The 26069-nt window shown below is 38.4% G+C and overlaps 7 protein-coding genes and 1 long non-coding RNA gene across 12 annotated transcripts; 4 read left to right on the top strand and 4 right to left on the bottom strand.

The window, feature by feature from the left end:
- The first annotated feature begins 470 nt into the window (after window positions 1-470).
- On the top strand, window positions 471-4822 carry LOC125578666. 2 transcript variants are annotated; one of them, XR_007316753.1, is made up of 2 exons: window positions 471-3102; window positions 3192-4822. It is a non-coding gene; the product is annotated as an uncharacterized LOC125578666 (long non-coding RNA). The 2 variants fall into 2 exon arrangements; XR_007316752.1 differs by having other exon boundaries at window positions 3179-4822.
- On the bottom strand, window positions 4151-9100 carry LOC106437024 (very-long-chain aldehyde decarbonylase CER1). The gene is made up of 10 exons (XM_013877965.3): window positions 8896-9100; window positions 8488-8705; window positions 8163-8395; window positions 7843-8062; window positions 5687-6062; window positions 5475-5582; window positions 5188-5388; window positions 4902-5009; window positions 4658-4831; window positions 4151-4580 (listed from the first exon to the last, which is right to left on the bottom strand). The coding sequence occupies exons 1-10, from the start codon at window positions 9001-9003 to the stop codon at window positions 4392-4394; spliced, it is 1935 nt and encodes a 644-aa protein (XP_013733419.3). The 5' UTR covers window positions 9004-9100; the 3' UTR covers window positions 4151-4391.
- Window positions 9101-11877: 2777 nt separating this feature from the next.
- Window positions 11878-15947, bottom strand: LOC106434177 (dol-P-Man:Man(7)GlcNAc(2)-PP-Dol alpha-1,6-mannosyltransferase-like). Its single transcript, XM_013875007.3, has 20 exons — window positions 15824-15947; window positions 15661-15746; window positions 15517-15558; window positions 15388-15433; window positions 15215-15301; window positions 15076-15131; window positions 14890-15007; window positions 14754-14812; window positions 14602-14673; window positions 14446-14509; window positions 14248-14351; window positions 13977-14048; window positions 13808-13894; window positions 13650-13717; window positions 13415-13483; window positions 13254-13336; window positions 12947-13046; window positions 12595-12660; window positions 12403-12496; window positions 11878-12321 (listed from the first exon to the last, which is right to left on the bottom strand). Exons 1-20 carry the CDS (start codon window positions 15930-15932, stop codon window positions 12244-12246), a joined length of 1560 nt encoding a protein of 519 aa, XP_013730461.2. The 5' UTR covers window positions 15933-15947; the 3' UTR covers window positions 11878-12243.
- Window positions 15948-15972: 25 nt separating this feature from the next.
- On the top strand, window positions 15973-17025 carry LOC106434178 (protein mago nashi homolog). The gene is made up of 3 exons (XM_013875011.3): window positions 15973-16255; window positions 16511-16687; window positions 16775-17025. Exons 1-3 carry the CDS (start codon window positions 16040-16042, stop codon window positions 16832-16834), a joined length of 453 nt encoding a protein of 150 aa, XP_013730465.1. The 5' UTR covers window positions 15973-16039; the 3' UTR covers window positions 16835-17025.
- A 384-nt stretch (window positions 17026-17409) lies between these two features.
- Window positions 17410-19173, top strand: LOC106434172 (ras-related protein RABD2a). Its single transcript, XM_013875003.3, has 8 exons — window positions 17410-17546; window positions 17615-17687; window positions 17777-17824; window positions 17892-17939; window positions 18065-18136; window positions 18211-18366; window positions 18454-18557; window positions 18823-19173. The coding sequence occupies exons 1-8, from the start codon at window positions 17530-17532 to the stop codon at window positions 18917-18919; spliced, it is 615 nt and encodes a 204-aa protein (XP_013730457.1). The 5' UTR covers window positions 17410-17529; the 3' UTR covers window positions 18920-19173.
- A 166-nt stretch (window positions 19174-19339) lies between these two features.
- On the bottom strand, window positions 19340-22630 carry LOC106434151 (leucine carboxyl methyltransferase 1 homolog). Its single transcript, XM_048742046.1, has 14 exons — window positions 22509-22630; window positions 22344-22432; window positions 22139-22272; window positions 22018-22065; window positions 21855-21939; window positions 21533-21635; window positions 21311-21431; window positions 21156-21203; window positions 20950-21033; window positions 20449-20513; window positions 20122-20173; window positions 19923-19961; window positions 19703-19818; window positions 19340-19618 (listed from the first exon to the last, which is right to left on the bottom strand). Exons 1-13 carry the CDS (start codon window positions 22574-22576, stop codon window positions 19744-19746), a joined length of 1011 nt encoding a protein of 336 aa, XP_048598003.1. The 5' UTR covers window positions 22577-22630; the 3' UTR covers window positions 19340-19618; window positions 19703-19743.
- A 114-nt stretch (window positions 22631-22744) lies between these two features.
- On the top strand, window positions 22745-24979 carry LOC106434171 (COP9 signalosome complex subunit 7). Of its 4 annotated transcripts, none has more exons than XR_002662362.2 (9): window positions 22746-22999; window positions 23120-23195; window positions 23289-23377; window positions 23440-23529; window positions 23618-23662; window positions 23738-23808; window positions 23992-24130; window positions 24612-24683; window positions 24765-24979. XR_002662362.2 is itself a non-coding variant. In XM_013875001.3 (9 exons), the coding sequence occupies exons 1-9, from the start codon at window positions 22835-22837 to the stop codon at window positions 24787-24789; spliced, it is 789 nt and encodes a 262-aa protein (XP_013730455.2). In that variant the 5' UTR covers window positions 22746-22834; the 3' UTR covers window positions 24790-24979. The 4 variants fall into 4 exon arrangements, 2 of the variants coding, with proteins under 2 accessions (XP_048598002.1, XP_013730455.2); XR_002662361.2 differs by having other exon boundaries at window positions 24609-24683; XM_013875001.3 differs by having other exon boundaries at window positions 24595-24683.
- A 73-nt stretch (window positions 24980-25052) lies between these two features.
- On the bottom strand, window positions 25053-25532 carry LOC106434150 (ethylene-responsive transcription factor 1-like). Its single transcript, XM_013874977.2, has one exon. It carries the CDS (start codon window positions 25530-25532, stop codon window positions 25053-25055), a length of 480 nt encoding a protein of 159 aa, XP_013730431.2.
- Window positions 25533-26069: the final 537 nt, after the last annotated feature.

The raw sequence follows: 26069 nt of genomic DNA, 5'->3' as shown, positions 1-26069 counted from the left end.
CTAAAACCTAAACCATCTAAACCCTAACCCCTAAACCCTAAACCTAAAAACCCTAAACCCTAAACCCCTAAACCTAACCCTAACCCCTAAACCCTAAATCCTAACCCTAAACCTAAACCCTAAACCCTAAACCACCCTAAACCCCCCCCTAAACCCTAAACCCTAACCCTAAACCTAACCCTAAACCCTAAACCCTAAACCCTAAACCCTAACCCTAAACCCTAAAACCTAACCCTAAACCCTAAACCCTAAACCCTAACCCTAAACCCTAAACCCTAAACCCTAAACCCTAACCCTAACCCTAAACCCTAACCTAAACCCTAAACCCTAAACCCCTAAACCCTAAACCCTAAACCCTAAACCCTAAACCCTAAACCCTAAACCCTAAACCCTAAACCCTTAACCCTAAACCCTTAACCCTAAACCCTAAACCCTAAACCCTAAACCCTAACCCTAAACCTAAACCCTAAACCCTAAACCCTAAACCCTAAACCCTAACCCTAAACCCTAAACCCTAAACCCTAAACCCTAAACCCTAAACCCTAAACCCTAAACCCTAAACCCTAAACCCTAAACCCTAAACCCTATTCTCAAATGCCCCTATTCTCAAATGCCCCTATTCTCAAATACCCCTTTATTCTAAAATACCCCTATTCTCAAATACCCTTTTAATCTCAAATACCCCTATTCTCAAATATCCCTTTATTCTAAAATGCCCCTATTCTCAAATAACCCTATTCTCAAATACCCCTATTCTAAAATACCCCTTTATTCTAAAATGCCCCTATTCTCAAATACCCATATTCTCAAATACCCCTATTCTCAAATACCCCTTTAATCTCAAATACACATATTCTCAAATACCCTTTAATCTCAAATACTCCTATTCTCAAATACCCCTTTAATCTCAAATACCCCAATTCTCAAATACCCTTTAATCTTAAATACCCTTTAATCTCAAATATCCCTATTCTCAAATACCCCTTTAATCTCAAATACCCTTTTAATCTCAAATACTCCTTCTTCTCAAAAACCCCTCTAATCTCAAATACCTCTTATTCTAATCTCAAATACCCTTTAATCCAAAATACCCCCTTAGTCTCATTTACCCATTAATCTTAAATATCTCCTTAATCTCATATACCCCTTAATCCAATATATCCCTAATCTTAAATACCCTTTAATCCCAAATGTCCTTTAATCCCAAATACCACTAATCTCAAAACCCCTTCATCTTAAATATTCCCCTTAATCTCATATACCCCTTAATCCAATATATCCCTAATCTCAAATATCCTTTAATCCCAAATACCACTAATCTCAAAACCCCTTAATCTCAAGTACACATTATTCTCAAATACTCTCTAATCTCTAATACCCTTTATCTCAAATATCTTTAATCCCAAATATCCATATTTTTATATACCACTTAATCTTAAACACCCCTTAATCATACCCATATTTTCATATACCACTTAATCTTAAACACCCTTTAATCATACCCATATTTTTATATACCACTTAATCTCAAATATCCCTTAATCCTATAACACATAGATTTAAGGGACTTATTACACTAAAAAACGAAATTTGGGATTTTTTAACGTAGTTTAAAAGCTCGTCTTGTTTTAAAATTTTATATTTCTCGGATACGAAAGTTTATGCAGCTTCTTAAAAGGCTTTAAGATTTAAAAAGGCCCGAAGGTTTTTCTAGTGACAACTTAAGTAATATGTATAATATTTCAAATTATACCAACCTGGATACTAGCCGTACGAGTCTGATACTAGCCGTTGAATCGTTGAAGTTTCTCGTTTCATGATAATGGGCTTAGCCCAAACTAAATAGCGTTTCCCTCATCTCCGTCACAAACTGTCTTGATTCATTTCTCTCATATTTCGCGATAATTCCTCGGCAACTGTCATCTCGACTGCAATTTACAAACAAAACCCCAAAACATTAAAGTAAATCGCAAAGCAAAAAACGATGAACACGAGTGTAACGACCGTAACCCTGGGTTTATAATTAAATATAGGGTTTTTGATTAGAATGGTTACTTATATCACAAGAAAAGAGGAATAAGGCACCTTATCATATTGATCACGTGCTCCATATCACCAACCCACACGAAACGTCAACAGCGTAGCATCGATGGCTCTCCGACAACATGGATCAATTACGGTGAAAAAGGTGGTGGCGAACGTCGCAAAGTTAAGCGCTTTCCAATCTAAGAAGATTGAAGATCACTACAAAAAGTAAATAATGAACGGTTAAGGAATCTTAAACCATACTAAAACAAAACAGCAAAGAGGATGAAGAAAGCAAACCGATCGTTCAATTTCACGCAAGAACAGGACAAGAACAGAAGAAAAACAAATTTACGATTTAGAGATTTACAATTTCTTTTCGGGGAGGAGCCGCGCCGGAAGGAGACTCGTCTCGAAGAACCGCCATCCCTAAGATTGCTCCGCGCGCCGTCGCGGAATCCGTCGAAGAAGAATCGGAAGAAGGAAACCTTAGGTCCCACTATCTAAGAGAAATCGGGAAAAAAGAAAAATTTCCAGAGGTTGGATTCTTGTTCTTGATGATGATGATGATGGTTTGATGCAGATGGGTTTTTGGTAAAGTTCGATCCTTTAATGATTGATTGATCATACCTTTGCAAACTGACTATTTCAAGAATGTCGGCTTGTACAACTCATCGAAGAACTGTAGTTATCTCCCGAATATTCACCCAAAAAACCCTAAAACTAAAAGTAGTTTCTCTGCTTTTATTTATATGTATCGTCATTGCATCTTCAAGAAAAACACGGATAGAATTTTAAAAAGATAGCAGCAACGGATATATTTACAATCGGACGGCCTTGTATTATCCACGTCGGACACGCACACCATTTAACTTCGTCCGCAAGGTTTTGTCTACCTAGCAGATTTAAGTGGATTTCAAATGTAGGCCTAACAGAGTTTAAAACTTGGCCCAATAAGACAAAAAAATTAAGAAAGAGGATTTACGTTTTGTTAGTCTAAAGTTATACTGTGACGTATACAAAATTAATCACATCACCGCTTGAATCCAATTGCAATCGCTTCTCGCTTACCACCTGGTATGTTGTCAGATTTCGTCTTTGTTTTCTCTCGTGGCTGACTGATGTGGGGTTTGGTTTATCTTATTCTCGGCAGTCAATTAATACAGGTTGTAATCTCTAGGGGATGTTGCACGTCTAGACGTTGAAATGTTCATGGTGAAGATTTTCACTTTAATGAAGGTATATTCCAGTTCTCAGTCTTTCTTCTTTTAAATCACGGCTCATCTTTTGATTTGGGAAAGCTCTTTCAATGCGAACCAGAAATGGATGATATTGCTTTCCTTGAGTTTGATTCTTTGTTTGGGTTGAAAAACCTATCGACCCCAGAAAGAGTAGCACAACAATTGGGGAAAGATATTTTTTATTATTTCAGTTTCAGTACTCTCTTTTACTTCTCTTCCTCTTCACTCATGTTCCGTCTCCTTTTATTAGAACAGGATTTGAAGGCCCCGGCCTTACCGCTCCTCAAAAGATTTGGTTCTGTCTTGCTTCCGTTGGTGGTCAGTACATAGGCATGTATAAAGCTGCTTCTTTCCTTAGCTTTTTGTCATATCTTTATGCATGGACTTGTTCATCTTGTCTACATATATATCCTGAAAAATCATACATTCCTGCCAGTAAACGTCTCACAACCATTGAACTCTGATGAAATGCTTCTAAGATTAAGCTATATTGGTTTCTAATTGCTAAGACCTTGACACTGCATGTGGCTTTTGAGTTCACAATGTAGTTGTGAAACGAGAACCCATGTTGGGCTCAATTGATGAGGCTGTGTAGTTGCTTGTTAGTTGTTAGCAATGCACGTGTTGATCTAATGGGTTAAATAGTGAAATGTCTTACTGTTCTCTGATGTCGTAAATAACCTGTCACTGTTAAGAGCTAGGTTTGTCTATAGGAGCCTGTCAGCTTCGATTACATGAATCGCCATATATTCTTAATTAGCGAAGCATATTGATCCATAGAGATACATTGTTTATAACAAAGAAGACCATCATCTTCCGGCAATGTTTTCTTTCACAAACAGAAATATATTTGGATTATCTTGCAGGTTTTAGACCAAAAAAGCTTTGAAAAATGCCAAATCAGAAGCATTATTACTAGCAATAGATATTCAGCAATGTATAACACAAGCATTGCAATAAAATAGTAGGTTTTCTTGAAAAACATATAGTTGTATCAGCCATAGATCGAGTGAAACCATCAGCTAAGAATACAGAGGTGAAATTCTGGATCCATTGTCTAGAGGCTTACTGTAAATCATATATGATCAATTACGGAAACAATATTCATCATCTGAAAGTAGGGAATCAGGGGTATTGGAAGTGATGTGGAAGCAGCAGAGGCTGGAAGCCGTGGGTGAGACAAGCTTCCCACACTTGGTCCAAATCCGAGAGAAGAATATTGGATGTGCCGCACTCATGCATTTCCCATCCTTCTAAGGCGTGCAATATGCCAGCCACTCTAGTTGCACTCATCGCCTTTCTCGGTAACCAGTTCTGCATATGTGTTTTATTTAGTTAGTTAGGATATCTGCAAAAACTTTTAATTGGATTGGATAGCTTTGTATACATACCTCACAGGAGTGGATATTGACCAGAGATTTTGGAATTATTAAAGCCGGTGGAGTATGATAGATACAATCTCTTCGTAACTGCTTGAGGGGGAACTGTGAGAATGGGATAAATAACGTTCCTTTTGTGGCCATTTCCTGCTCCTCTCTCGTTGTTCCTTCTCCCATCAGCCATACCTTCAACCAAAATTCATTAGTTTAATATGCTCTTCGATTGTTCTGCAACTTTTATTGTATACTTAATTACCTTGTTTGATGCGAGTGTTTCAGAGGTTAAAAGGACCAAACGGTCTCTGCATTCTTGTGGAACAAGTGATCTTAGTTTCTCATACTCTTCTGGTAATAGAGTCAAGACCTGCAGATAAAATTTACAAGAAAATGTAATGAATTATACAACTTAAGAAAGCTTGGACAAGTGAAGTTGCGGACTTAAGCTTTCTCCTATGGACATATGGAATTCAAACTCATTTGTCTTTTACTTTAGGCAATGACAAGCAAAAATAAAAAGGGAAAACGGAGGAGAAAAACACAACCTCAACACCTCTCTGGCAAAGAGCAGAGGCGATGGTGTATGCCACCTTTGTGAGATTGCCTGTCATCACTATTTTTGTCGTTGATTTGGGTAGACTATTGATCACAACGGCTGCTGTTAATCTACTGCCGTCCACCACTCTTACTTTCATTTCTGGATGCTTGTGAATATACACCTCTCCATTCCTGTTTAGCTCCTCCCCCTGTTCCAACCCACCACAGTTTTAATATTATGAAATGACATCTCACACCAATGTAAAACCAAATCAGTGGAAGCGTGTTTCTTTACTTGGTTCATGAGACCCAGGCTAAGCACCTTCACTCCTTTTTTATTTGCCTCCAGTATCGCTTTCTCAATCATGTTGTTGATCGCGTCTTTCCTCCATTTTAACAAGTACTGCATGCATTAGATCTCAGTGCATCAGTAAACCAACCTAAACTACTTATACAGCTAATAAAATTCACAAAAGAGTCAAAAATTAAGCTGAAAAAGATGAGAACCTGCAGATTATATCTGGGTATGATCCAAGACTGCAAGTTGAGCTTCTCGAAAGAGTTTCTCTCAGAGACAAAGAGGCTGGCGTAGAAGAGAGTGAAGAGCATGGAGAGAGATGTGAAAGGCCACAAAAGGCGCATGAACCATCTATAAGAGAAGGGGTAGGAGGCAAATGAAGCCAAGCCAATCCGCAAATGGTATATGGACTCGGGCGTCGTCAGGTGAGTTAAGTGCACGACGTCCACTCTATCTTCTCCTCTTTCTAGAGATTTCTCATACAATGTATCCGAGGTTTCATCCATTGTGCCGTAGATGTAGTCATACAAGGGCATGAACAGGGAGTAGTTGGTCCGGAATTGGGTGTGGTGCAGTGAGTGGAATCTGCAATTCTCATTATGATCATTTTATCATCCAAAAAGAATGATATTATATAACAATAAGAGTGTTTTATCACATTGCGCTCGTTATCGATTCATATACGTAAAACAAAAAGATGAACTGTTAATAACTCTACACTTTAGAGTGGCCATATACCCTAATGAATTTGATTTTTTACTTTCAAAGGCTGTTTGGTTAAATAGACTCTAAATACATCTTCTTCTTTTTTTGTCAACTAGACTCTAAATACATAAAATTGTGGAAAGCTGGATTATGTGCCTATAGATTAAATCCTGTTCATCAATTTTAGTGATGTTACTTAGGACGTCGGGAAACAATATGTTATAAGTTTTAGTGTACAAAAAAAGTGTGGTCCACGGATTCGGTAGTTAACAACCAAATAACGGGTACAAGTATATCACGTCACCTTTTTAGACATGAAATGCAACTGATATATTTTTTTGAAAAAAAAATGCAATTGATGCGGGTAGTCCAAATTGTTATATAAACAATGGTTTCCGGTAGTTATTTCACGTCACCTATAATCGTTGTTTGTATTTTTTATATAAACAATGGTTTCCGGTTAATGCATAGGTTAGTCAAAATTGTTTTCAAACAAAATTTGGTACTAATTAACTTTGATTTATATAGCCGACAGAAATAAATGTATACTAGTTAAGATCCGCGCCTTGCACGGAATGAACGTTATATATATAAATTATTTTATATATTATATGTTTCTAACTTCTTATGAAATAATAAATATATATTAAATAATTAAAAAATCAGTAACTATTACCTATATAACTAAGTTGCTGCGAACATATAAATACATTTATTAATCCAAAAACATATTTTTTTCTATTTGATATAGTATATAATTAAATTTAAATGATAGTAAGATATATATAGCATATTTTAATATTAATATTTATTAAATGATGCTTTTTGCTCATATTTTTTTTATTATCATTTGTATCTGTTATAGCAAAAAATTTAAATTACTGATAACAAAAATTTTATTGTGGGATTAATAGTTTAATTAATTTATTATATTTTTAAAATTTAATTTGTCAATATTTTTTCAATTTTTTTGTCAAAATAAAATCGTTCAAAGTAAATTTCAAAATTAAGATATTTATTTATTTTTTATATGACATATAATTTAATTTAAAATAATATATATATATACATATATATATTTTTTATATTTTAAACTTTTAATACTTCTTAAATGAGACTTTCAACTTATATAATTTTTTAATTATTTGTATCATGTCATAACAAAATTTTTAAACCATAGATCACAAAATTTGAATTTGAAACTTTTAATGGTTTTAGTAATTTATACTCGTTTTTAAAAATTCAAAATATAACATATAAATAATTTTTTAATTTTTATTAAATGACTACTATGGTTGTTTAATTTATTGTAATAGTTTAAAATTAAACAAATATAATATAAGATATACTTATTTTTATCAAATCTTTATTATTCAAATTCATTAATTGTCATATATACTTTAGCCATATTAGGTAATTCTGTAATTTAATTTATGGAAATAATAAAGCACATTAATAATGTATTTATGGTTAGTTTAATAAAAAGTTTATTATATATTTAGATGGACTAACATATTTCTCTAAAGATTCTAAGAATCATTCTAGTGATGACACGTAACTACAAAAAATATGTTGTAATGCTTCTCAAATAATATATAGGAGATATATATATATAAATATTTATGTATATATATAGAAAGACGGAAGTGCAAGGACATACGAAGGAGTGTAGCAGAGGAACTTGAGAGGAGGAAAGAGGTGGAAAAGTCGCTTAGGGACGAGCTCGAAGTTGCAGTGTCCCATGTTGTTCATGAAGTCTATGTAGATTACATATCCGGCGAAAGACGCTATGGATGCCGTTCTCGTTAACAACGTTGTCAACAATGGTATGGCGAAAAGAATGAAGTATGCTATATGCTCCGCAAATGGATGTATCACCGCTGCATATAATGATTAAAATATATATTACTAATTAGACGTGAAAAAGTGTACTTTACGTATGTTGGATGGAAATTATAAAAGATAAGAAATAAGAGTTACAAGTGATGGGCTCAGTGACGATAGAGGAGTGGTGGTGGGAATGGTAGCGGGAGTAAAGAAAGTGGTGGTGAAGAGCTTTGTGGAGCCAATAATAGAGGAACTCCACCGGCCCGGCGTGAAGCATCGCCGCCATCAACACTCCGTCTGTCCTCCACAAGGGAAGTTGCTTCGCCTGCGGCAGCAGCATGATCCCTATATAGAACAGCAATCCGTTGAACAATATTTGGTCATCCCTGCGCGTGTAAATATCAAGAATACATACTTAGCTCGCATAAAGCACAAACGACGCAGTTATATAAAATGACAAACAAAGTAGAAAACGCACCAGTTGGTCTCCCTGTCGACCTGATTGAAGTCGATACCTTTGTCCAGGATGCGCCTCTTTCCCTTGGTTGTATAGTAACGGGAAAGAGAGATCCAAACCTGGTTGTGAAGAATTCTGAAGAGCAAGAAGGGTAATACGAGGGAGTATCCGAGATCCACCGGATCATCAGTCACAAACCTGTATGTGCTATGGACCGCCCATGGTGCTATTACTATGTACTATTGTATTAATTGTTTCCACGTACCATATCATGCATCAGAAACGGGATTCGATCATAAGCACGAGTTATATATATATACTATATTTTTTTGTGCAACCTATATATACTATGTAATAGTGTTTTTTAGTAGAACAATATATATAATAATTAAATAGACAAAGCAAAGAGAGAAAGAAAAAATAATGCACCTTGAAATTCCCAAGGGGTGTCCAAGGCCAATCGGTGAGGATGCCTGGTTTCGTAGCCATTATACCGTCGAATGTACTCCAATTCTTTGTTACGGCCGATGAGTACATTATATAGAAAGGTATCAAACTCTTTGGTAGATGTAGAATGACGAAGCCAACCCCTATCTTCCCACCAGCCCACTTCCCTGTGAGGGCCCTACCTGGACCAAACATGTACTCCTCCATTCGATACTTCCCACATGGATCCTCATTTATGACACTCAGCTAATCACCCCCACACCTATCGAATATCGATTGCCGATTATATCATATCCTCACGTAAGCAAAGATATTCATCAGTAACGTAGATATGGCTTTCTAAATCTGGTGTTTTTAGTTTGTATAATGAAAGTCTGTCAATTTCCTATCTAAAATACAGATGAGCCAAGTTAGGCAATATGAGGTGATTGATGCTTCAGCAACTAGTAGCCATTCAGGATCATCCTCATTCACGTTATAGCGCCAGCTAGTGTCTGTTGCTCCAACATTAAATGAATGAAAACATAAAACAGGGCACGCCTTCTTATGCAAGCATTGAATACTTCTACATTTTCATTTTTAGTAACTCTATCTCTCCCACCGCCACAAATATATACTGGTACGTATACCCTACTCACTCCTTCATTAGGTATACCATGAGTGTGTAAGGCCCATTTGAAGTAATACCTCGTAAAGTGGTTGTAACTATTGATCTGATGATGCACCCAGATATTTATATATTTTGTTAACTTAGTTATGAGCTAGCGTTTATAAACTATTTTCATTTATTTTTTCCATTTTGTTATCAGTAAAGGTTTTCTATTAGGAGGATTGTTTAAATAAGCAAATCATTGGATCTTTTCGCTAGTATTACAGATTTTACTTTTTCAATGGGTCTAATTGTTTGTCCTTTCTAATACATATACAGCAGTGTGTGGCAGCAAACGTAACAAATGCAACTCATATATATTATCGGTTAAAACAAGATAAACTGCAAACAAAAATGAAAGGGAAGCAGATAAGATGTTGCAAGAAAGCTGGAGAGGTTGGAAATCATGACGGAGAGCAGCTTCCCCGATGGGGTGGAGACCAAAGAAGTTGTGTGTTACCGCAGTACTTCCAGGCCAACATGGCAACATCAAGCGTTGCCCCCCTTACTCTCCATGCACTCATCACTCCTCCTCCCCCTCCCCCCCCCCCCCCCCCCCCATCCCCCCCCCAAATTATATGAATATGAAAATATACAATTAATATCCATTCAGTGTGTACATATATATTTGCACATATATCAGCTTGTATTTGTAAAGCAACAGATATATCTTTTCTTTTCTCTGGAAAAAGAAAGACATCATTTATATACATTTAACATTCTGTATGTATTCAAAGTTGTACTGTTGTACCTAACAGGAGTCGTTTTGGGCAGACTTGGGAACACGCATAGCTGGGGTGGATTGGTAGAGGTAGAAACAGTCCTTTTGGAGTTAGTCGGTCGTGAAGTGAGAAATGGGGATAAAGAGTGTTCCTTCTTTTGCCTTCATCTGCTCTTCTTTCATTATTCCTTCACCCACCAACCACACTACGTACTGAGGAGTCATAACTCGTAGACAGTACCAGATTCTTGACAGCCCTAGATTTGACGAGTTTGTTAATACGACCACTGGCTAATATACCCCTTCATGTTATTTATTTTTGTTCCTTTTTGACAAGCTGAAGAGACGCTTAGGGGAAAACTCAAAAATGCACTCCCATGTTGTTTATCATGAAGTCAATGCTAGTCATGTATGCACTTACAGGAACCATGAAGAGGATCCCACACTGTTACCATGGGTATGGTGAGGAGTAGTGTTTAGGTGATATGCTCAGCGAAGGGGTGCACCACAGCTGCCAAATTGAAATAATTAGAAAACTGATACGTATTAATATATAAAAGAAAATAACGGTTTAAGATACTTGTACACGTTATGAGCTCGGCTGACGATAGAGTGGTGGTGAGAATGGTAGCGAGAGTAGAGGAAGTGGTGGTGGAGTCGTGGGGAGCTCTGTAGAACCAGTAGTAGAGTAACTCGACGGGACCAGCGTGAAGCAGAGCCAATGAGCCATGAGGCTGGCTCCTTCTACTCTCCATATATAGGAGAAGGTGTGATGAGTCTGGGAGCTTCATGTTGGCGAGGTACATAAGGGGAGTGTTTAAGATGATTTGGTCGTCCCAGGTGCGTCTCAGTCCACTTGCTCTAACTCAACGATATTGCCCACGATTTTTTTCCTCCCAATGGGCATCCTTTGACGAGACGCACTGATCTGCGATATCAGGCTGTGAACTGTTCTCTTCAGCATCAGTGTCACTATCATCGGTCTCCCAAGGTCTTTCTCCTCATCTTCAGCCATCACGTGCGAGTGCATGCATGCTATGCTCATTAGCACTAGCGGGAAACCAAGAGGTATTTGAAGCTACCAAGGGGAGGGGACTCCATGGCCATTCCGCCAGAGCTCTGAGGGTCTACGCCATCTAAAGGTACACTTTTAAAAAAAAACAAAGGTACCCTCGCGTAGCTAGTATATGTAATGTCGAAAGAAGTTCGAAGGACGTGCATTGTGTAGATTCAATATGTGACATGATATCACCATATACGTGAACAAGAAGAAACACATGGTAATTACTACTACTTTAATTAATTAAGCTAAGAAAAGGAGAAAAGAAACCTCAAACTTCAAATATGATAGGAGAGGAACCAATGGACATTGAATGTGATGCCCTGCCAAAATTCATCTTTACCCATCAATGTACAATTGTCCCACCTCCACCGGCCAACGACGCCTTCCATTTAATTTAATGAAGTAAATTTAAATATTTTATACTTTCCTTCTTCCTTCATTCATCTGCTGACTTATGCGGTTGAATCTGTTGAACCGCCAGCTTTACTTCCTAGTGCCGTATACGACATCCAGTTTAAATTTTTCACCTTGTAACACTCCAATGTTTAATATAATCATTCTTGAAGATTAAAAACAATGTAAACATTCTTAGTTTACATTAGTAAGGACCATAATCACCATCAGAATTATGTTTTTTTGTCTCTCTTTTACATGGAAATTCACACAACACTAAGGCGGAATAAGTGTTAGAATGGTCGTAGGAAACCCGGCAAGTGAAATGGTGAACGTCTCGAACCAGAAAAGTCAACTCAGAAAGCTGTGATACATCGACCAGGACAATGCATCAGAACAGCGACAGGCACATGGAAGGAAGTATACTAATATCTGGACATCGCTACATGATCTTCTCCTCTCTGAGGATAACAAAGCTGTGCTACATCGACCAAAACAATGAATCTAACATCCTGGCCATTTCTTATGCAACTGGTCATCCGCCTTCATATCCTGGTGCACGTATACTTTGGCTCTTTTTACCTGCAACTCAACCTCTTAAACTCAACATTGCATTCCAACGCACCTATTCTGATTAAATATTCCCCAAGCTAACCAAATTACCAGAACAATGGGAGGGAAACCTTGCCGCAGTTCGACTCTGTCGAAGCCTTCTTCAGAAAACAAGCACTTGTATCCATCCACAGACGGGTGCTCGCTGCTCAAAACATTACAACTTTATTAGATGTTGACCACCCCCAATGGTATCTTCTTTGACTGAGAATTTGCTTTCTATTCTGTGATGAATATACTCACTTCACAAGGTAGGTGAAATTTCGGTTTCGTAACTCCTCCACCACCATTTCTTCCTCTTTTGAGTATCTGCATTGCACACGAAAAAAATATATCTCCTCCTAAATAGCTAAACAGATACACCCTGTTCTACATATTCAAAGGCGGTGGAGTAACATATGATCTTTTCCCAGTTTGTGGTATTCGTCCTCAAGAAAATGAATATGGCAAACGAACATATGCCTCTCTAGCACAATTCGATCCTTTACAAGTCGCACGTTGTTAGCGAGGTACCTTGATGTCTCCTTTACTTCTACCAACAATAAAACGGGGTAGGGCAGCTAAGAACATAGAAAGAATAATCAACCTCACTCACCTCCATGGAAAAGCACTTTCACAAAAGCGAGATATTCCATTCATTGCACTAAAAGTGTCTATGTGAACCCACTCTTCTCCCATTACATTTGCAGGGTGGCCTGAAAACATGGAAGGCATCCCGTAAAATTAATCATATCGTAGGAAAATTATCAACCCTAGGTAAATACAGCCCACAAAACAAAGATGATTATGTATAACACGTAGCATGTGAGACGAACAAAGACTGGCTACCATATTTTCTTGTTCGGTTCCAAAGTAAACGCTGCTTCAATAACAAGATACCCCGAAAAGAAGAAGTCACTCACTTATCTGATGCAAGCGCTTAAGAGCATAGCCGCTTGGATAGTTGTTGTAAGATGCCATGAATGTGAAAACCGTGTACCCTGCACTATACGATAGGGTTAAGTTGACTAGCAAATCCCTTCCCTTCTCTTACATAGCAAAGATAATTGCCTACTATTTATACCTGATTGCAAATAATGCTAGCATAACCATGTTTGCCAGTTTCCAAATAGTTTTCTTCCTATTCTTGTAGCTGTACAAGGAAACCGGATTATAGTACAAGCTAGGGCCACGTTGGTAGTAAGTTTAAGTGGCATTCAGAAATGAAGTGTATCAAAACAGCTCTTGAGAGACTGAATAAAAGAACGTTCTAGCTATGATTAAAAGCTTATCTAGCAAACATCTGATAGAACTCGTACATTCTGCTAGCAGCAACAGCAGCAGATAAGTTGAGCATTGGCACTGAACAAATAATAAAGCGGAGTTCCTACATATATCAAGAAAGATAGGGAAGCCTTTATCAGCAATTGGTTAAGAAAATTTCATGGCTACTGAGATAAGTAATCCATCTGAATACCTTGTGTGGAAGCTTAGAGTAGAGTAAAACAAAGGATATAACTGGAATAACAAGGAATGGAACCCTCCTGTCAAGTAAGATACCAAACTGCATAATCCAAAAAGAAAACAGATGAGAAAAAATTAATAGAGATACAATCAGATCTGCTAACTCAAAGGTCGGTAATTACCAGGGATAGAGGATAAGCTACAAGTAAAGACCGTGGGAGTGCTGAGGTGAAGTACCAGTGAATGGAATGTGTCTGGTTTAGCAACTAATTTTCAAGGAACAACACAGAATTTGATAAAAATACAAGCGCCACAATATTTGCAAAATAAGCTTTGAATTGCCATTCACAGTGAAGTATGGAAATCTAAACCTTCTAATCAGGCAGTGAAACAGATGCTAAAAGGTTATGTATTGTACAAAAATAAATAGAGGAAACAAATTTTGAAGGATACACCCCAGTCAGAACTTCGATTCAGAATGGAGTTAAACCAGAAAACTTCAAATTCTGGCCAGACAAACTTCTTCCACATGATAGAGTCAACGGAAATGGTAAGACCTGTGCTAAGGAATATTCCGTGACCACACTCGGAAACTAGTATCCGAAGGGAAGAGCCAAGTATATTACATAATGAAGGGGCACTTTAACTAACCTGCAGCCACCACAGCGGTTCCAACACAATATTTAAGCGTTTTCAAGAAGGAGATCGATCTGGTCTGTAATTGATAAATGTAAAGCATCCTCATCAGAAGGAAGTAACAAATTACACATACATAATCGAAAACCAACCTGTTCATCACCCACTCACCAATAAAAACTCGAGAGCGATAGGCCCAAGCAGTAATATCACATCGCATCTGAAGATTACAGTGGCAAAAATCTGATTATCGGATGAAAGGCATGTCAGAAAAAATCCAAGAAATATGATGGTCGTTAGCAGGAAAATCATAGATAACATACCAAGAAGTTCAAAGCTGAATAGAAGTTTCCCTTCAACCAATTAGCATATGCCAGATTAACTGGGCAAACCAGAGTTCACAACATTAGCTAGGAGAATACAAATAGAGTAAGTAAGATGAAGAGAAAAGAGAATCACCTAATCCCAAAGCTAGAATATTAGGAAGAGGACGAGTGGAGTAGAAAAGCAAATGAAACTGGAGAGTGGTGAGAAGTAGGAAGAAAGATTCGACTTGATGTCCAAACTTTATCCTTATCTGTCAAATTAAAGAGGCTCAGTGTGGAATAGAAAGAAGCAGAAGTAGGAAGCAAATAAACATCAAACCTGAATCCGGAAAAATCTAAGTGTGGATAGTATGATACAGCCCAACACGAAACGAGCTATATTAACAGTCAATGAACTGTGGTTTAGAAATCAAGAAAAAAAGCAGTGATTGGAGATTTCATTAAAGGGAAAATGGAACCTGCAACAAGACTATAAATTTTGGGGAAGCCAAGGAAGCTGAGAATGAACACAAGGGGTGATGCAAAGAAAGAGACTATAAAGGCTCCTGCAAGAAGAACCCATGAGGTAGATAAAATTTATACTATTCCATAGAAAGAGAATCACTACATCCTTCCAAAAGTCGTTAGTTACCAATAAAAGTTCGAGGCACAACACCAGGGAACTCCAAATGATCGTACTGACAAAAATAAAACACAAGTGGGAAAATTTTGTAGAATTCAAACATGCCTTGGAAGAAGAAGAAGGGGTGGGGTCACTCACAGAGTCCAAACGATGGCGATGGAAAAGAATGTCGTGCATTGACTGGTCACATTGCAAATTCAGGCGAGAGAGAGACCACTCAGTAAAACGGAGAGAGAGAGAGAGAGAGTGTAGATCTTTGGCAATTGAAACGAAGGAGGGTACCTGTACGTTGAAGCTCTCTTCCACTTTAGTGTATGGTGCCATGAGCACATAAATTGCAGCTATAGCTCCCAGAATCAGATCATATCCTGCGAATCAATCGAAAGTTTCAATTAATAGTTTTAAAAGAAATATAAATGAAAAGAGCAATGCACAAATCAACTACCATAGGATTGAAGAAACTTGGCCATTTTCGAATCCGTCGGCAACTTCCTTGTCGATATCAGGCAGACGATAAATTGATGATTTAAAATGGGCCTGCATGTTGGGCTCATGTTTATTTATATGGGCTTCCCATTAATTAATATCTGTAGAGACGAATGTCTCTCCTCTCTTCTTTTGGGGGTTGAAGACAGAAGAGAAAATCGGGAGAGACCAGACCATGGCGGCGGAAGAAGAAAACGAGTTCTACCTGCGGTACTATGTCGGGCACAAGGGGAAATTTGGACACGAGTTCCTGGAGTTCGAGTTTAGACCGGACGGTAAGCTCCGATACGCCAATAACTCAAACTACAAGAACGATACGATGATCCGGAAGGAGGTGTTTCTCACCCCCGCCGTTCTCAAGGAATGCAAGCGTATCGTCTCCGAGAGCGAGGTCTTTTTCTCTCTTAACTCTCCTCAGATTTGGTTCTATTCCTAGCCTAGGTCGGAAGGAACTCGATTAGGGTTTCCTTGGGATATCTATGTTTGAAATTGGCTTTGCGACCATACTTTTGATTTAGTTCCTGAGCTATGGTACTTTGTAATGATGGATGATTTTGCATCTATCATACTCATGCGTGCGGGGAGCTTCTGCGCCACTTTTAGTAAGTATGTTGTACCTGACTCCTCCTCTTTTTTGTTTGCGTAGATAATGAAAGAAGATGATTTTAAGTGGCCGGAACCTGACCGTGTTGGAAGGCAAGAGCTTGAGATCGTTATGGGAAATGAGCATATCTCCTTCGCTACTTCTAAGATTGGTTCTCTCGTTGATGTCCAGAGCAGTGATGATCCTGAAGGTCTTCGCATCTTTTACTATCTTGTTCAGGTCTCTTCTCTTTTTCCTTTCTCAATTTTGTCATTGATTCTGACTATGTGTTTCTCTAGTTACCTTACTCTGTTTGCTCTTTTGCAGGACTTGAAATGTCTTGTTTTTTCGCTCATCTCTCTGCACTTCAAGATCAAGCCTATTTAGAGAAGAAACCAATTGAGTTACCGGGAGGGAGCATGTGCCTCAAGTTTGGTTGCTATTTGCGTTGTCTTGTGTTGTTGTTACCTTGAAAACCCTGAGTTTCATTCGTATGCTGTTTTATTTCTTCTTCTTTTTGTTGCAATGAATCTTAAATGAGCGTTGGTATTGGAAATGGTGGACACAACGGTTTGGTACTTGCAAGCATGCTGTTATTTTCGATAGTAAATTGAGGACAGGCGTAATCTCAGTTGTGAAGCTTATCTTTCAGCTAGCTGTATATAATTAATTGCACAAAGCCGGTCCATTGTGTCCAAGAACTCTTTTGGTAATGAAATTAGATGACTTGTTTCACATTTAAAACCAGTCAGGAAGGGAGAAGAAAGAGAGAGCGATAATATGTTGTTATGTTGGGTGATGGAGACATGATTATTTATGTAGGTGAGGTTGAGGTATATTGTTTGAAACAAAAGGGAACCCGAAAAGCAGATGAATTACGTGTGGAAGAGAGAATAAAAGGTCCATCGGTGCTTCTTCTGGGCCTTATTTAAATGAATACAGGCCAAGGCCCGTTTGTTGGCCTTTTCTATAAATCTCCTCTATCTTCTCCCTTCCCTTCTTTAACAAACAAACAAACAGATCTCCACCCTCCCCCCCCCCAGATTTTCCTCTGTTCGCTGTCATCTAAAGTCGAAACCACCATGAATCCCGCCGAGTAGTAAGTTCTTTTCTCATCGGCTAGTTGATATAGATCTCATGTCTGTTTGATCCTTTTAATCTGTGTAGCGACTACCTTTTCAAGCTCCTGCTCATTGGGGATTCTGGCGTGGGCAAGTCTTGTCTACTGTTGAGATTCTCTGTAAGTTTTTGTAACTAATCGAGCACTCTTGTTTGTTTCTGTTCTTGTTGGCTATATATTTCCTGACTCAATTGCCCGTGTTTTTGCAGGATGATTCGTATGTAGAAAGTTACATAAGCACTATTGGAGTCGATTTTGTAAGTTTTTTCACAGTTTATTTTTTTAGGAGGCCGTGTTTGTTCATCTCTTTCATTTTTTCTATAGAAAATTCGGACTGTGGAGCAAGACGGGAAGACGATTAAGCTCCAAATTGTATGCAACTCTACTCTCCTCTTTCTATAAACACTAGTTAACAAGTCAAGTTTAACTTCTTTAACTCTCTTATTTCCTCATGTCTTTACTCTCTAGTCTCAATGGTGTGACCTTATACTTTTCAGTGGGACACTGCTGGTCAAGAGCGCTTCAGGACTATTACTAGCAGTTATTACCGTGGCGCACATGGAATCATTGTAACCTTTCTCTCTCTCTCTCTCTCCCCCGTTGTATTTTTGTTTTCTGTACTAACTTAGTCCCGTGGTGGCAGATTGTCTACGACGTCACAGATCAAGAAAGCTTTAATAATGTGAAGCAATGGTTGAGTGAAATTGATCGTTATGCTAGTGACAATGTGAACAAACTCCTAGTTGGAAACAAGTGTGATCTTGCTGAAAACAGAGCCGTTCCATATGAAACCGCAAAGGTACGGACAAAACTCACTCTCCCTCTCTCTCTCTCGAGTTTTGTGCTCATCTTTGCTTTTCTGATATGAATTTTGGTACACTCCAAGGCTTTTGCCGATGAAATTGGAATTCCTTTCATGGAGACTAGTGCAAAAGATGCTACAAACGTGGAACAGGCTTTCATGGCCATGTCGGCATCCATCAAAGAGAGGTAGTTACTATCCTTCCTTGTTATTATTGGCGGTCTTAAGATTCACCAGACACCAACTTTCAACTCCAGAAAGTGGTCACTGCTATATGTTATAATAGGAAAGGGAAATAAAAGGAACTTTTAGAGTAGAGTGATGTTGACCCTGCAGTGTTCAAATTTGAAAATTCACTTTCATGTAGTTTGACTGTAGCCAATCAGTATACATAATGAACCAGTTAATGTCTATGGCGCAAAGGAAAGTAATTGATTTGTGGTTTGGATGCAGTATGGCAAGCCAACCAGCTGGGAACATTGCCAGACCGCCGACGGTGCAGATCAGAGGACAGCCTGTTGCCCAAAAGAATGGCTGTTGCTCAACTTGATTGCCTAGCAATATCCTTTTCCGTTCAGTCTTCGAGTCCTACAACCTTAAGCCAAAATTGTTTTCTCTTCAGTTCACTTGTACTTTGTACGTCATTTCTGGTCTGTAATTAAGGTCACTTGTCCTTTGGTTGGCTGTTTTTCTCTTTGCGTATCAACATTTTCGTACCACCACATTTTTGTGGCTGCCTTCAGTGTATTTATATACTGTCGTTTTGCTTAACAATGTTTATTAGATAACCCACTGTTTTATTCACTTAACACAAGTTACCTTATCATTTTCTTACATCAGAACTCTTCTGCATTTCTAGACTAGTATAACGAAAAGTAGACGTCTCATAACTTTGAAGCAATTTCTCTTTCTAGAATGGTATCACGGAAAAAAAAATTAATGACCAAATGTCATTAAATATGCTGTCAGCTGTTGTTTTGGAAATTTAATTATTACGTAAGCTACTGTCGATTACAAACGTATATTTGAGAAATTAAATCTCTATTTTCTCAGTTACTTTTAAATTTTAAGGTAAACAGACAATGAAGATATGCATTTGCAGTCTTTCACTGGTATGACAAACAAGAATAGAGAGTAGAGCAGAAACAAAACGAAGAAGAAACTGAGTTATTGAGCCTCAAGGAGGCGACGACGGGCCCAGATAACTCGAAGCGATACAGTCGGTCATCTTATCTCAAAAGTTTGTTTCCTGCAAAGAAGAAGAAAATGCTTTTCATCATCCAGGGTTATTATTTTCTCCAATATATGTAGAAAGAAAGAAACATTGATTTACCGTTTTCAAAACAAAAAACACTCCCCCCCCCCCCTCCTTTTTCAAGGTGACATTGCAGATGAGATGTTCATGCTTTCAGGGCTTCCTCTTGTGAAACCGAAATCCCCAAATATCCCCTGTCAAAGCACAACGCTCTTTACTAATACTTTCCTCCAAAACGAGAACTAATAATCACATTTTGAGTTACAAATACACTTGAGGGCATGCCTCATTTACGTACCATTGCGTCATTGACAGCATATGTGACGCAGTAATGTTCCTGTTGAAAAAAAACAAAACGATAATCAAATATTTACCAACATTTATATCAACACTGACGCATCATCCAAAACTAACATATATACTGGAGATACCCTTGCTAATTCCCATTACATAAAATGGGTGGAAAACTAAGTTAATAAGGTGGATGATGAACTTGCCTGCATCATGTGCCACTCTTCAAATTCGTCAAACAGCTCCAATCGCTCGATCCTGAAAACACACAACTATCTTATTTTAATATAGGAGAAAAGCAAGGGTTTCTAAAGAGACGTCATGGATTGGAGATTTAAGAGAGCCAAAAGAGAATACATAAATAAAAACACAGGATACAGGAAGAGCTTAAAAACAAGGGAAAGCTTAGAACTCATCAACATTTACTAGGCCTTTCTTGTAAAAGAGAACTTTTCTGAAAAAACTCAGGCCAAATCATCGATATGAAAATTATAACGCAGTTACATAATTTTAAGGGTAACTACAGCGCTGACCTGCGTTTTTCTTGAGTATCAACAAAGCTTCCATACACTTTTAGCATATCCCAGGCAACAGCTCTCTAATATGCAAGAACAAAGAGTAGAGTAAGATATGAGAAGGCCATAGATTACACACTATAATTGAAAGTTAGCCGTGCGTCCATCAGACAATACACATTATCTAGCTACAACCAGCAATCACGACCAGAACGAAAGACTGGAAACTGCATTTTGGTCCTTCAAACAGATACGGTTTGATGAAGATCCAATATTCACTATAATGCAACTTGTTAGCCCATTACCACAACGGATTTATATAGGAATTGACAATAACATAGCATACAATTTTGACAAGCACATTTTCGTTAGTAGAATTTGCACTCAAACCCTTGCACATTTGCGTTTAAAACTTGAAGTCGTATGTCAAATTGTTTGGCAACTCGATGCAAGATTGGAGGCATTAATACATATACAAGACTGCATTTAATCATATTGATATCTAACTACAAAGCGCACCTGCCATCCATTGTCAAGAAACAATTTCTCCTTTGCGAGTAAAGTCGGTGATGCATCAATGCTTAAGAGTGCACAACCCCGACTCTGAAGCACAGAAACAGACGGGTAAAATAAATCAGAACGAGCTGCAGTGAAGGTATATTTATTTATCTACAAAAAATGTACCCAAGAGGCAAAATGATGACATTTAAAGTACATATTCTTACCTCCAAGTTTATAATCATCTGATGTCCAAATGCATCATCTGGATGGATCTGCAAACCGAAAACCAACATCAGCAGTAAGATTATATCTACAATATTATGCAGACAAGGTAAAAAACACAGCTGAGAACTAGGTAGATACAAAAAGCCAGAAAAACCTGCTCATATAAGAAAAATACTGCAGTTGAAAACGTCTTTGACGCCCAATTGACGATGGCACGGCTTGAATCGGGGTCCAGATAAATCAGAACACATTCTGCAATAATAAATGTCGGCAGACTGTAATGATATTAGGAATCAAGTAGGTTTAGCATCAGTCAGTGGTTAAAAAAGTATGTCATAAGAGTGTGTAACATAAAAGGGAAAGTGTTCATGCATACCTAGGATCCATACCAGCAAATGATATAACATCTCTTAATTTTGGTATATCACGCAGGTCAACAGGAAGTAACTTGTAAAGATCACTGAGAACTTGGCCTTCCTCTGCAGAGGTAAACAGCAACGCAACATAATAAATTAAGAGGGGTAACTAACAAAAGTACAAGCTAACTGTAAAAAAAAGAAAAAGGGATTTGCATATTTAGCTTGGAGAGGTGGCAGAATGATAGATCAGTAATAGCTGGACTGAACTAGTTGAGATCCATGATATCTATATAAAAGAGAGAGAGAGAGAGAGAGAGAGAATCATTCTACAAGTCTCACCAACTGAAATAGATGAATTTGCTCCTAGAATTTTGTCCCTCAGCTGGGTGGAATTTTCGATAACAGCAGCCTTCTTACTTGTAACCTAAGGTAAGAAGGAAACCCATTTAGCAACAGAGTGAGTGAGGAATAGTTTTTGTTGAGCGTTGAAAAGAATGGGTACCTCTTTAAAGTCCAGTTCCACGTACAAAAAGGGCGCTTTCCCCTCATCCTAAAAAATGGGAAAATGAGAAGAGAAGCACGCAAAATGGAGAATTGAGAAGAAAGAGGAAGGAGGCACCAACCAGAAGCTGAAAATAAGTAGTATCGAAGCCAGCTCCGAGAGAGAGTATCTGTTTCTTGGGTTGAGCAGGTTCATTAGAACTTTCCAGAAACTGAGCCAAAAGCTTTCGGAAGGCAGCCCAACGGGAAAAGTAACCTAGGGAATAAATCCAGCTAGGGTCAGCTAAAGACAGAGTAATAAGAAAGAGTGTGTGTGACCTCACCTACCTCGATTAATAATGGGCGATCTTCGAAGGGGTCTTTTCACAAAGAGATGAACATAATCGTCTTTCATGTAACCCTTTTTGACACAAGACCTTCAAAATTCACATAGCACGTCAGTCCAATCTACGAGGATCTAATTGACGAAAAGAAAGAGGGCAGTATGCATACAGTTTACTGGCGGATGCATCATCGTTTGTAGCCTGCACCGCCGCTCTGTTGCTGCGAGATTCTGCCATATGAAATCCCTAGCCCCGATTGGTGACGAACCGGAAGGAGTCTTTGTTTTGGGCTAATAAAATATGTGAGTATATGGATGGTATTTGGATTGGGCCTAGGCCCAGTAAGGTCGCAGTGAGATAAGGAAAACTTACTTCTCCAAATTATCGAACTGTATATAGGCCCAAAATTAAAGATGTTTATGTTATTAATTTTAGACACGTAATCCCCAGAGGAGGTATCGGACGGATCTGTGGTGCGGAAGAGAAAACCCTGGAATGGATATGGAGCTGGAGCAGAAGCAGGCGGAGATCATTGATGAGCTGGTTCGCCGAGCTTCTACCTGCAACGGCGAGGCCCTGTTGCCTATCATCATCGAAGCTACTTCGCATCCTTCTCTTTTCGCCTTTTCCGAGATTTTGGCTCTACCCAACGTTGCCCAGGTCTGCCCTAATTTACATCAACGATCTACTATTCTCATGCTTGCTTGCTTAGGGAATTTGTGATTGTTTTTCTAAAAGTTTGTTGTGTAGAAATAGTAATTGTTGAAGTTGCAATTGCAGCTTGAAGGAAGCACACATTCTGTATACGTGGATGTTCTGCGCTTGTTTGCCCATGGCACCTGGGCTGACTACAAATGTACCAACCGAACCTCCTTTTTTTAATAATGTTTCAATACAGCAGCTCCCTGCCTGTTACACGTTCTTATTTGTTTTGTTTTTGGTTTATTAGGCAATGCTAGCCGTATCCCTCACTTGTCTCCTGACCAAATCCTGAAGCTTAAACAGCTCACTGTGCTTACCCTTGCCGAGTCAAACAAGGTTTGTATTCTCTTGACTCTTCTCTTCTCATTTCCTTCCACTTGTTTCTCACTATTCCTTAGGTTTTGCCTTATGATACGCTCATGGCCGAGTTGGATGTCACCAATGTTCGTCAACTCGAGGACTTTCTTATCAATGATTGTATGTACGCGGTCAGTGCTCTCCCCAATTCTCTCTCTCTCTCTCTGTTTTTGTAAACAAGCATGATACTGACTTTGCTACCTTCTTACTATCTTCCAGGGTATTGTTAGAGGCAAACTGGATCAGTTGAAAAGATGCTTCGAGGTCTGTTTTCTCTCTCCTTCCTTCTCCTATATAATCATTGTGCTTCTGAGTCATATATTTCTTGGAAATATTCAGGTTCCATTTGCAGCTGGTAGAGATCTAAGGCCAGGACAACTAGGGAATATGTTACACACATTGTCAAACTGGTAGTTAGTTCCTTCTTCTTCCCTTGCTTTCCTGCGTCCTTTATTTCTATTTAAAAAGGACCCGCACATGGCGTTAGAGAATTTATCTAACTAATGATTTACCTCCCCGACCTGCTATTGCGCTCTATGTGAAGTGTCCTTTTCTCATGAAACAGTTTGTGCCTTGCTTAAATTTTTGTGAAGGTTAAACACATCAGAGAATCTTCTCGGTTCTATTCAAGACAAGATTAAATGGGCGGACAATATGAGTGAGATAGACAAAAAACATCGTAAGGAAGCAGAAGAAGGAGTGGAAGAAGTCAAGAAGTCTCTGTCCATGAAGGTCAGTGATAGGCTTGGAGGCCTAAGGGCTTCACTATTCCCTCCTACCAATTATATAATGTAAAACTAATTATGGTTTAGTAACCCTGAGTTAGAGTCTGGCTGTCTTATTTATTCCGAGAACTGAAATGGGGTTTTATCAAGGGACACCACTAAGAAAACTTGTTTCAACTTTGTAATTCCAGTACTATCATAGATTGAAAAAGCTATTAATTTTATTATATACTTTGAGCGATTCAGCCAGTCGACTGTGGGGAGTTCTTCTTGCGTGTTATTTATTCAAAAGAAAACAACGTTGTGTTACAAATAGGACAAGTTATCCACCTTATGTCTGGAGCGATTTAGTTGTATATGAATAATGAAATGTTGGTGGAGTGGTGATTGTAGAAAGAAAACTTTTAGACTATTATGAAATGTGATTGGGAAGGGTGGTGGTCGATGTAGTCTTACTTACATTGTGGGCAGGGGGACATTGACAGCAGAGGGCATAAAGAGATTTTTGGGGAACCAAGTGGAGTGATGGACTATGAAGAAGATAGAATCCGACCAAAGAGGTAATTGTTTCCCTGGTATATGATACAAGTATTAGATGAACTAGGATGAAAAATGACACACTCACCTTTGGATCATCGCAGGAGGCGGCATCCGGTAACAAGGTAGAGAGAGAGTAAAAAGGGATTTGTAATGGTGTTTGATGGACGTATCATTTACTTTTGGTGGCGGTTTTTATTGTTGGCATTTCATTTCAACTTGTATAATGAAGTATCCTTGTATCTTTCTCAAGGCAAGAACAAATTCGGTGGTTATTCGACTTAAAAATGATATGAATGGACAAGCAAAAGTTGGTACAGTTGATTGATTCATAAAAGTTTATGCTTTTCATCGAATCCGTTGTTGTAACGTAGAACCTCGGTAATCAACAACTAAGTGGTAGAGTCAATGTTGTAGAAATAATGAAAAGCAAGGCATGGAACTCTAGCCGTCAAGTTTATAATGTCAGTGTTGCGTCTTCTAGCCACAGGTGAACTCAGGCGGCGCTTGGTGATCCTTGACGGTTCAGGGCCATCAATGCCGATGAGGTGAGGGAAGTTGAGTTTAGCCTTGGCCCCTCGCAACTTGAAAGCGGCTCGGTCGTAGGCCGCAGCTGCTTCCTCGGCCGTCTCGTAAGTGCCGAGCCATATCCTGGCTCCATGTTTGTTGGGGTCTCTGATCTCTGCGGCGTATTTCCCCCAAGGCCTTCTCCTCACTCCTTTGAAGTTGCCTCCTCTTCTACTTGTAGATTCCAGATCTGGTGAGCTGCTGCTGGAGAAAGAAGACAGACTCTCTGAGTCATCCTCCAGCAGATGTCGGCGAATCGAATCCAGTACCGAGGAGCAGTCGTAAGATGTGAGATCTTGTTGCATTTTTCTTCACTTGTGAGTCTTTAATTGCCAGATAGATTACACTCGAGGTTTTTATGTGAGACTTTGCGATTATCTCTGAGCATATATATATAGAGAGAGAGGTTTACTAAATTATATTTGCACTTTCTTGGAAACGCCTTATTTAGTCACGTTTTCCACTCACCTCTTTGCTTATTTTATTAATAAATTCAAAACAAATAAACCTGACGTAAATCTCATGATTTTTAAATTTAATATTCTCGTCCTGTTACATTTTTCTATTTGGAATTTGGAATAAGCTAATTTATCCTCCCGTAAGTAATTTTACTAATAAAATGGTAATAAATTTTTTTTCTAGGAGACTTATGGGAGGATAAATTAACTTATGGGATAGATCCTAAAGCCGGAACCGGAAAAAAAAAATAGAGAAAATGATTATAAGAAGTGATGTAGTTTCTGGTGGTAATCCATCCTCCAACATAAGAATGGTAAAATAATTTAAACACATTGTTCAGAATGGGTAAAAAAAATATTACCAGCAGCAAACTTATTCTCTTG

Source organism: Brassica napus, chromosome A9 (assembly GCF_020379485.1).
Source record: "Brassica napus cultivar Da-Ae chromosome A9, Da-Ae, whole genome shotgun sequence".
In the NCBI taxonomy this organism is placed as follows: Eukaryota; Viridiplantae; Streptophyta; class Magnoliopsida; order Brassicales; family Brassicaceae; genus Brassica; species Brassica napus.
Note: the sequence above shows the minus strand (reverse complement) of the source record. Positions and strands in the feature narration are given on the sequence as shown.

What these genes read in the sequence shown, in the direction of transcription:
- LOC106437024 (XM_013877965.3), bottom strand. Translation starts at nt 9,003, where the DNA reads ATGTACTCATCGGCCGTAACAAAGAATTGGAGTACATTCGACGGTATA. An exon ending in GTCGACAGGGAGACCAACTG is followed by an intron (nt 8,396 to 8,487) that starts GTGCGTTTTCTA and finishes TTACACGCGCAG; the next exon opens with GGATGACCAAATATTGTTCA. An exon ending in TTCCTCTGCTACACTCCTTC is followed by an intron (nt 6,063 to 7,842) that starts GTATGTCCTTGC and finishes TGAGAATTGCAG; the next exon opens with ATTCCACTCACTGCACCACA.
- LOC106434177 (XM_013875007.3), bottom strand. Translation starts at nt 15,932, where the DNA reads ATGAGCCCAACATGCAGGCCCATTTTAAATCATCAATTTATCGTCTGC. An exon ending in CAAGTTTCTTCAATCCTATG is followed by an intron (nt 15,747 to 15,823) that starts GTAGTTGATTTG and finishes ATTGATTCGCAG; the next exon opens with GATATGATCTGATTCTGGGA. An exon ending in TAAGCGCTTGCATCAGATAA is followed by an intron (nt 13,047 to 13,253) that starts GTGAGTGACTTC and finishes CCATGTTTTCAG; the next exon opens with GCCACCCTGCAAATGTAATG.
- LOC106434178 (XM_013875011.3), top strand. Translation starts at nt 16,040, where the DNA reads ATGGCGGCGGAAGAAGAAAACGAGTTCTACCTGCGGTACTATGTCGGG. An exon ending in GTATCGTCTCCGAGAGCGAG is followed by an intron (nt 16,256 to 16,510) that starts GTCTTTTTCTCT and finishes TTGTTTGCGTAG; the next exon opens with ATAATGAAAGAAGATGATTT. An exon ending in TCTTTTACTATCTTGTTCAG is followed by an intron (nt 16,688 to 16,774) that starts GTCTCTTCTCTT and finishes GCTCTTTTGCAG; the next exon opens with GACTTGAAATGTCTTGTTTT.
- LOC106434172 (XM_013875003.3), top strand. An exon ending in GCACTATTGGAGTCGATTTT is followed by an intron (nt 17,825 to 17,891) that starts GTAAGTTTTTTC and finishes TTTTTTCTATAG; the next exon opens with AAAATTCGGACTGTGGAGCA. An exon ending in TCGGCATCCATCAAAGAGAG is followed by an intron (nt 18,558 to 18,822) that starts GTAGTTACTATC and finishes GTTTGGATGCAG; the next exon opens with TATGGCAAGCCAACCAGCTG.
- LOC106434151 (XM_048742046.1), bottom strand. Translation starts at nt 22,576, where the DNA reads ATGGCAGAATCTCGCAGCAACAGAGCGGCGGTGCAGGCTACAAACGAT. An exon ending in GATGCATCCGCCAGTAAACT is followed by an intron (nt 22,433 to 22,508) that starts GTATGCATACTG and finishes TGAATTTTGAAG; the next exon opens with GTCTTGTGTCAAAAAGGGTT. An exon ending in ATGCTGTCAATGACGCAATG is followed by an intron (nt 19,819 to 19,922) that starts GTACGTAAATGA and finishes GTGCTTTGACAG; the next exon opens with GGGATATTTGGGGATTTCGG.
- LOC106434171 (XM_048742045.1), top strand. Translation starts at nt 22,835, where the DNA reads ATGGATATGGAGCTGGAGCAGAAGCAGGCGGAGATCATTGATGAGCTG. An exon ending in TCAATGATTGTATGTACGCG is followed by an intron (nt 23,530 to 23,617) that starts GTCAGTGCTCTC and finishes ACTATCTTCCAG; the next exon opens with GGTATTGTTAGAGGCAAACT. An exon ending in AGAAGTCTCTGTCCATGAAG is followed by an intron (nt 24,131 to 24,594) that starts GTCAGTGATAGG and finishes CATTGTGGGCAG; the next exon opens with GGGGACATTGACAGCAGAGG.
- LOC106434150 (XM_013874977.2), bottom strand. Translation starts at nt 25,532, where the DNA reads ATGCAACAAGATCTCACATCTTACGACTGCTCCTCGGTACTGGATTCG.